This window comes from Geospiza fortis, unplaced genomic scaffold (assembly GCF_000277835.1).
Source record: "Geospiza fortis unplaced genomic scaffold, GeoFor_1.0 scaffold166, whole genome shotgun sequence".
NCBI lineage: Eukaryota > Metazoa > Chordata > Aves > Passeriformes > Thraupidae > Geospiza > Geospiza fortis.
The window spans coordinates 3,614,394-3,623,428 of record NW_005054310.1 but is presented as its reverse complement, the minus strand read 5'-3'; the positions used below and the strand labels follow the sequence as shown (position 1 = coordinate 3,623,428).

At 37.1% G+C, this 9,035-nt stretch overlaps 1 protein-coding gene across 2 annotated transcripts; it reads right to left on the bottom strand.

Moving 5' to 3' along the window:
• Positions 1-1,163: 1,163 nt before the first annotated feature.
• CCDC107 (coiled-coil domain containing 107) lies at positions 1,164-9,012 on the bottom strand. Of its 2 annotated transcripts, XM_031055604.1 has the most exons (6): positions 7,953-9,012; positions 6,388-6,593; positions 5,175-5,241; positions 3,946-4,036; positions 2,728-2,837; positions 1,164-2,121 (listed from the first exon to the last, which is right to left on the bottom strand). In XM_031055604.1, exons 2-6 carry the CDS (start codon positions 6,514-6,516, stop codon positions 1,832-1,834), a joined length of 687 nt encoding a protein of 228 aa, XP_030911464.1. In that variant the 5' UTR covers positions 6,517-6,593; positions 7,953-9,012; the 3' UTR covers positions 1,164-1,831. The 2 variants fall into 2 exon arrangements, with proteins under 2 accessions (XP_030911464.1, XP_014167872.1); XM_014312397.2 differs by lacking the exon at positions 7,953-9,012 and having other exon boundaries at positions 6,388-7,639.
• Between the last annotated feature and the right edge of the window lie 23 nt (positions 9,013-9,035).

Sequence of the window (9,035 nt, the reverse complement as noted above, 5' to 3'; positions counted from 1 at the left end):
AATACAGCGATCAGCCGGAGGCAGCTCAGAGCCTTTCGGACAAGGGCTTCGAGTGGCAGCAGCCTCCGAAGACTCGCGGAGGTGAAAGGCACAGCAGTGATGATTCAAACACTGCCCCAGGCAGAGAAAGGCCCGCCGCGGCCAAGGACACCGGTGCCAGTGCCTGGAAAGAGCGGGACTGACCTGCACCCTGCACACACCTCGGCAGCCAGCACACCTGGCTCCCACTCCATCGCTCCCGCAGATCAATGGCTTTGACATTAGTTCACTTTAATACATTAGCAATTTCAAAGAAAAGCCTCAATGAAACTGATTTTTTTTCAGTTTCATTTGTCCCGAATGCCCAGAGCAACAGCAGTTATTTTCTAAAATCAAACTGTATCCAAGTAGATCTTGGTACTACGATACAGTTTGATTTTAGAAAATACCAGATTAACCCCTTCTGTCTTGGGGGAAAAATCTGCCACCTCTTGAGAAACCCTGGCTCATTAGTCAATCAGTTTTCCAAAGTTAGGCAAAATCTCAGTGCAAAACTACTAACACACTCTTGCTAAGGATGTATTTCTGGATGCGCTGCTGCTTCCAAGCCTGTGTGATCCAGTTTTAGAACAAAACACATACCATGTGTCTACACCAGAATGAACAATTCATTCCATTTCAGTGAGTGACATGATAATAAATTTAGTCCCTTTAAGTGCAGTACATTTCCTCCATAAAAACAAATTCACATGCTATTTTCCTGTAAGAATAAGGATGCCAGAAGAGTTCAGGCATCATAACTGGCCTAGTTAAAAGCGATGCAATTATAAAACAGAAAATATAACAGTGCCATACTATCAGACCTACCTCTAAGACAATTCCTGTCATTAAAGGCTGGCAGTATCATAGGTGTGTGCATTAAGTGAACAAAAAAATTATTAAATATTGAAAGGGTGGACAAAAATTATTCTGGCGAAGGAAAATAATGCTTCTCCTAATACTGACCGAAAAAGGCAGCTATCAAGTTGACATAATGTATTGAAAAAAGATCCCACACCCCTCAGTTCTTGAATGGTACATAGCAACACATCTGTTAATTCTGATGTAAAAAAAAAGGGTATCAAAATTAATCAAAAGGTCAGATTCTATGGTATTAAAATAAATGTGAAACAGAGATACAGTACTAATGAGTATCAATCAGTTATTAGACAGCAGCTGAGTTTAACAAGTGACAAGTGGGGAAGAAATTAAGTGATCCAGTGTAATACATTTGGTATTAAGTTGACATACAAAACTAAACATCATTACTCAGGAGATTGCAAATGTAGACATCATTATTTTCATATAGTGTCCATGGCTGAATTTCTCTCTCCAAATAAAGAAACTTAACTATGAATAAGTATCAAAGACTTAATGCATACTGCTTTTCACACTCCCAGAGAAAATTTTTCCACCAAGAGCTGAATTCATCAGTGCATGCTCTTTAATGAACTCAAGAAAGTCACTGTTCAAGTGGCATAATGCTTTCTAGTTACAAAACATTTATGAAACATCTATTTTTTATAGTCTCAATTAGAAGATATTCTAATATTTTAGTGAAGCATCAGATATAATTACAGTGCATTATATACAGAGTACAGAAATATTTTTATAGGGAAAAAATAAATAGAAAAAATATGTAAACATCCTGAGTAAAATTCTGTTGCCACTGAAGTCAGTTACAGAATTGTCATAGATACGAGCAAAGGCAGTATTTCACCCCTCTTTTTAAAGCATATAGCAGTGCACATAATTCATTTCAGTTTAAAGTGCATACAACATTATAAAAAGAATTCATAAGCTTTTGGAAGTTTTACATATGCAGATTCCATTCACATCTATTGCGTCTCCTCAGTCCCATCTCTTCTGATTCAATGGCATCTTTGCTTATAATTTCTTCATCTTCTACAACATCTGGCTCCAACTGATGTATTTCACATTCACTATGTAATTCATGCTCTTCTATTTTGTAATCATTATCAATATCCTCAAGCAAATCTCCGTTACAGTCATCTTCTCTGTTGTCCATTTCTTTCTCTTGAGAATGTTCGGCAAACGACTGAATGAGATCTTCAAGTTTCTCATCACAAATGTGTCCAAGATCTTAAAATTAAAAAAAAAAAAATCAAAATTAAAGTTTACTGGTAAGGCTCTGAATTTCAGGGTCAGTTTAGAAGTAGAGTATTTTTAAATTCTTTTTTCTCTTTTATTAAGACTTGAATGATGCAAAAAAAAAATCACCAAATTTCTAATGGACCATTCTTAACATTTAAGACTTGTCTTGGGCTACCATGAAGCTCCTGGAAGTCTCCAGTTGAAACTAACATACAATTTGCTGTTTAGTGTTTTATGTAAGCATTACTCACAGCCTCTGAGGTCCCCATTTGGAAATCCTTTGCCTAAAATTACTCCAGTACTAACAGACTACTTAGGAACTGATGTTCCAAAAGCCTGTTTTATCAAAACAGAATGTGACTGTGTGGTGCATCCCAGTTCAATGTCTTGAGCAGCTATTCTTAAATAAATCATGATGTATCAAATATTTGAAATTGGATACACCTCAAATAAGAAGAATGGTATTCCTCCAGAATAAAACTAATTCCACACAAATACCCAAGAGTCAGAAGCTGAACATTATTATAGTAAGATCTATTTATTCTTTTAAAATATAAACTATTTAATTATCTATCTGTCTGAAAATTAAATTACCTTTCATCTTGTTTTCCGATTTATCCAATCCACTTTCTTTCATCAGTCGTCTAATTGATTGGAGCTGTGTCATTATTTCATCTTTCTGCTCACAAGCTAAAGCATTGACACTAGAAAAATAAGACAAATGTTAACAGCTGAAAGATTACCTTGGAAGGGAGTGTTTGATAATAATACACTTATTTCAATATTTCTTTCTGTGCATAAATAGCATAGTGAAGTTTGTGAAATGTTTAGGTCAAGCTTCCCTTTGAGAACTGTCTCTTGAGAAGTGGGGAGACTATTACATCACACAACTACTGAATGTCACTGAACTCTGGCTTTGAAGCCCCAATGGCCAAGGTCGAGTAATGACTACTGAAAGTAACAATTATCCAAAATTGTACTACTATCCATAGTAATACAACAATGCCCAATGTAGAACTTTAGAGTTTGAAGGCTTTTCTCATTTAAGGTTTTTTAACTTGCTCCCCACCACTACTAGAAATTTGTGCAGCAAACTGGCCAGTGACTTTTCTGTTTAATAGTTTCAGCACATATCCAGTTCAGAAGTACACTGCAGAAACAATCAGGAAATTCTGCATATTTTAACCTGTGTTTTGTGAAGGATGTCAGTCTAGAAATTAACTGCAAGGATACTTCTATTTCTAGTAGATGAGTAAGGCTCTAGCTTCTTAAGAACAGAACTTCTCTAAAACTATAAGGAGTTTTTATATTACTGATTCCTTTGTCCTACTAAAATAGACAAGTTCTATTTCACTGGAATACTACACTTCACAGATTCATTTCAAAACCCAAAAAATAAGCAGCTGTACCTTGATAACTATTTTTACTTATAATTACATCTAAAAGAAGAAACTCACTCTGCTACCAAAATCTATTTCCCACAAGAGCTTTCAAATGTTACTGAGTTTAAGTATGTCTTCACTATTAGTCTCCTTGGTCAATATTAAAGTTCATCTTGTTAAGCCACAGTAACATGATCACGTCTTCTGCATTTATGTTTGGTGAACAAGAGATGGGAGGTGTCTGTGAAAAAGTGCACAAATGACACAATTGGTATCACCTGCAAAAAGCTACAGAAACAGTAAGCAATCAAAGAAGGTTCCTAAAACTTTCCTTACCTATATATAAGGATCATTTTAAGAACTCTTCGTTAACATTTTGGCGAATTTCAATATACAGGAAACAACAGTGAGATTTTTTAGAAACACTCACCAGTTTGAAAGTGGATCCAACTGAGTCAATAAAGAATTTAACATTTTCTCTGTCTGTGCTAGATGTTGCTCCAGTTCTAAAAGCTGATGCTCTAACAAAAACAAACACAAACAAAAACAATACAACAAAAAAAGAGGGAGATGTGAGGGGAGGAAGAGAGGGATGAGGAGAGAAAGAGCATTGTAAAAATGTCTTTACAATATCATTAGGATATTAATTTATATTTTTCACTGGACAGATTAAAAACCAGAAAGCTTCTTTCATCTAAAAAATTTGACAATATGAAAAGGGAGTGGTGGGGGTAAGAACAGAAGCCTTATTATGTGTGAACAGAAGTCCCACCCAGTAACCTATCCCCAATAGTGCCCAAACAAAGGGCACTTTGTAGAAACTGAGCAAGGATGTGCAGCTCACCTTCCCAGTCTCAAAAACTATGCAGCTGCAAGACTTCCTGAGATGTAAGTACTGTATTTATACATAATATGCTTTCATGTGTTTTTCTATTCACAGCTTACAAATATATTTAATGCTTAATGCACTAGAATCAAGAGGAGTCATTCCTCCTAAAATACAATTAAACTTAGAAGAAAGAAGATGCAACACACAGGGATGATAAGTAGGCTGTGTGGCAAATCACTGCTGAGCCTCATTACAGACTTGGTGTACACAAGACTTGGTGTACAGACTTGGTGTACACCAAAAGATGCTGCTAGTTGTTTAATTCACTAAAAATGTGTCTATACAAGGAGGAAAAGGTATGAAAACAGCATCAACTTTGAATGTTTGTGATAGGTTTGTCATTTGGCCTAGAAATCATAACTGGTCTCTTTAATTGTTTAGCCACACTGTTCCACTGTCAATACAGTTCAGTTCTAAACCAGATCATTATATTATTTTTAAATACCTCATTTATTTAATTATATCCCATTTAAACTGAAGAAAACTGAACAGATCTTAAGAGAGAAAAACATCAGACATTTTAGAGGCAGAGAATCATACTGCATTACTACAGCTGTTTTAAAGAGCATTACATCTGGAGAATTAAAACAAACCTCGAACAAGCATTTCAAACGTACCAAATAACAAAGTGGGTATTTGTAGATTCCTAATTGCTCTAAGTAACTTGAGAGATTGTCTTCATTCAGCTAGATTACATCAATGAAAACATGTTTTGTTCCAGTACGAAATAAGCATTTTTGTTGAACATATGCATTCTGAATGGGTCTTACCTGTTTCTTTTGCTTTGTCTTCTGTACTTTTTTCCTTTTTGGAGTGACTTTCTTCCTGTGACTTCATCTTTAAAAAATACAATCATGATAAACAACCTCATCACTATTTGTGTACTAAAAACAAAACTGCATTTAGAACTTTAGTGAAAGTAAACAGCAACCATGAAAATGTGCTACATTCATGAAACTCTTCTGTGATGCCTCATCCGGTCTTAAACTAACATTTCTGATTTTAAGCAAACACAACATGACTGGCAAAAGCTCTAAAAGAAAGCAGTTGCTATTTCGAAAAGAAACACAAGAAAACTTCTAGGTTACTGGATCCAGTCTCCTATCATTAATTATGATATAGAATTTATTTCTTAAAGTAATAAAGATACTATCATAAAAATATTTACATTTTAATCCCACAAGCCCAAGTGTAAAGAATTGTAACACCCAAAATATGGTTTTCGTGATTTTTAAATCTTGTACTAAACTGGGCAGCCTCTACAGTCATTTTGCTAAACTGTGATATTTTTCTCATACACAAGATTAACGTGAACTGACTCCCGAAATGAGCATGCTGTCTCCAGTCTTACTCCTGTTCATTTTTATTTTCCCTGAGGGCACACAATGATAATCCAGGTGTACTCTCAGCTTTGTGTATCTCTTACTATAAATAATACATTTCAAGACTGATTCCTTTTAAAAAACAACCGATCATGTGCTCTCCTTTTTGAATTTACAAATAGTAGAAAAGGTATCCCATAACATGAATAAACCTGCATGAGAAGTCCAAACAAAAGGTCAAGTCTACTCACTGTTCCACCTAACTGCTAATCTAAGATCACTGCGCTGCAGGAACTGTCTGCCTCCTGCCCATACTCAATCTCATTCTGAATGAAAAGGAAGTGAAGCACTGATGACACTTAGGTTACAGACTCAGGTAGCAGCACTGTTCAGGTTCTCAGATTCTCATTTGAGGCTGCAGAGTGAGTAAGATTCTCACTTCTTCAAGCATCTAAAAATACCTAAGCCAGAGGTCTTCATACAGAAGAATTAGATATGCTAGAATTTTAACTTTGGACTTCACATTCAAGGTCAAACAGAGCAAGAAATGGCTTTTGGACAACCCTATACATGGGCTCAGAATTAGAAAAACAAACAGACAAGCCAAGAATTTACATTTCCCCCTAACTACAATAATTTAATGCTTTTTCCTATGGCATACCTTAAGAAGTTTGTATGCTGCAAACACTCCCACTCCAAGAGCATACAGCGGCATGAGGGTGAATGCTAACTCTCGGCCGTTTCCTCTCGTTCTCTCACTTTTGATCTCTTTTTCCATTGCATTTCTCATTTGTTGAAAACTCTGGTAAGTATTACTGTCAGAATTTCCTGGAGTCCGGTGAACTTGATAAACTGTCTGAGGACTTCCTTAAAAATGAAATTTTTAGGGAAAAGGAACAAAGGGAAAGGGAAAGACAACAAAGTAAGAAATAAAATCAGAAGTCCACAACTGGAATTAAATTGTTTTCTTCTTGTGTAATCATCTTTGTTCATCACTCTTCTAAGACGGTGTGGGCAGCCTTGTATCCACTTAAAAATCAAGAATTATTCTTACATTAACAGGATGCACAGTTAAATCTGAGCAGCAAAAACTCTCAAGCCAAGCTTAGTTTAAGCTTCTTCACAGCAACACTGGCAAACCCTCAGCAAATCACAGAAAGATAGATGTAACAAGAAACAATTTAAATTTTGAAATTAAAGCATATTCAGAGAAACTACTGATAATGCAGAAAACAGTAATTAATATTTTTTTCTTTGCACCTAAGGAACTGAGTTAATTAGAAATTGAATTGTCTGGTCTCAGAAAAAAAAGGTTTTGTCGAAATACGCTGCTTTCATTATTTTGACAGTAAACTCAGGTTTACATGGATATTCCCACAGGCTTAGAAGTATTGTACCTCTCCAAATCAAATATTTAGCAGGAGAAGATTATACAATACCCAAGAGAGGCAACCTTGAAAGTCAGAAGTATTTTTGCATGTAATTTGCCTACCAGAACAGGGAGCAGATGAGAAAACAGCCAATGTCATTGTTCAAGTTAGGAAACAGGTTATTTGGTAGTTAAATCAAGGGTTCATGGGACATGCACATATGGAACAGTACCATCAGCTAAAGAATGCAGATGCTTGCAGAGACAGACAGCAGGGAATGGGGGATTGTGGAGTTTTACACTGATGTCTCAACTGAGTGCCTAGACTTAAAATTTAATGTATCAGAACTGAGTATGGGTATGGCAAGGTTCACATTCTTTAAAAACTCCCAAACAAAAGACCATTATGCAAATCACTGCTTATCAATTAATACTGTAACAGTGGCATTTCAGGAACTCACAGTAATGTAACTCAAGTGTGCAAAGTACAGCCACAATCAGATAGAGAAAAAATTAATGTTACACAAAACCTCAATGCTCTAGCTGATACAATCAGAACTCAAGCTACCTTCATCATTCAGTGCAAATTCAGGCAGGCATTGTCCTTTCAGGACAAGTAGATTTAGACTTGCTAAACTAAGTAAACTTGCACTAACTAAACTGGAACATTTTATATTTTTTCCACCTTTCAGAATGTTTCATACTGATTCCTAGTTTTACATTTACATTCACCTTTCCCCATATTTTAAAGTCTATTTGTTTTTAAAGTAAATGAGTAGTTTTACTAAAATAGTTACTATCACAGATGAACAAGATTTCTACAGATCATGCAAATAAGATTGTGGCAAGGGAAATACCTTCAGGGTGGAGAGGAGGAATGTTGAATCCTAGTGGAAATCCAGTGCCCCGCACCAAGTTTATCCCACAGAAGAAACGGCAAAGTGAGTTACAAGCCAACCAGGGCAAAAGAACCACCGAGAGAGATGACAATACGAGATCTGTCTGAAATTTATTTTACTCAGTGCTGGGCCAGTACTTCACTAGAATCACAGGCATGTTAAGTGTTTTTGGGTTTTTTTTTTAGGATTTGGTTTTAAAATAATTTGATCTGTAGGGAATATACAGCTACCTTATAAATAAAAAATAATCAGGTGAAACAGGCCAGGCAAGAGCTTATGAAACACTGTAAGTTTGACATCAGGTGGGAAGAACATGGTAGCAGCTCAAGCCTCCATTTTTCTGCCAGCAGGGAAAAGCACAGACACATTTGGAGGATTACAGCAACTAGCTGTCTCTTGGTTTGAAACACCTCGGAAGGCATCATCAATGAATCACAGAGCTACCTCACAAAAACGAGCTTTTAGTGATTGTCAAAAACTAAGGTGTACCCTTCGACCCTGAGCTAAATCGTGACATGCACTGACATGGCTTAACATACATGGATACCACTATAGCTCCTATAAGTAGCAAACTCTGTAACCCATTCATTGATACCTTTTCTAAACAAGCATCTGGGACTCTTTTTAGTATACTGCCGGACAGATTTTGTATGACTGTGCGTGTATTTACTAACAGTAACACTCGGCTTCCTGATTGCAATTGATTTTTCCCTGTGACACCTCTCGGCTCATTTGTTCGATTGTGGCCCTGCGGGCATTGCTCGTCACACCGCTCGGCACTTCCAATTACCGGGTGCTTCCTGCACTTAAGAACAGTTTTGTAAGACAACACAGACAGAGCCCAAAGCACTGGCGAACCAGAGCAGTAAAACACCGCAGGAGCTGGGAGTGTTTCAGGCGCACACAGGCCAGCTCGGAGCGCTCTGACCAGGCCTCTCCGCCCACAGCCCGTGTACAGCAGGAGCTCCCCGCCGGACGAGGGCACATCCCCCTCGGATCCTGGGGTTCCCTTCGAGCCCGCCCGAGCCCGCGGCGGCTCCC

Bases quoted from the DNA above. Each gene is read 5' to 3' on its own strand.
- CCDC107 (XM_031055604.1), bottom strand. From the start codon at position 6,516: ATGAGAAATGCAATGGAAAAAGAGATCAAAAGTGAGAGAACGAGAGGA. The intron at 2,838-3,945 runs GTGAGTGTTTCT...TTATTTTTCTAG, and splicing joins TTGGATCCACTTTCAAACTG to TGTCAATGCTTTAGCTTGTG. The intron at 2,122-2,727 runs GTAATTTAATTT...TTTAATTTTAAG, and splicing joins ATCGGAAAACAAGATGAAAG to ATCTTGGACACATTTGTGAT.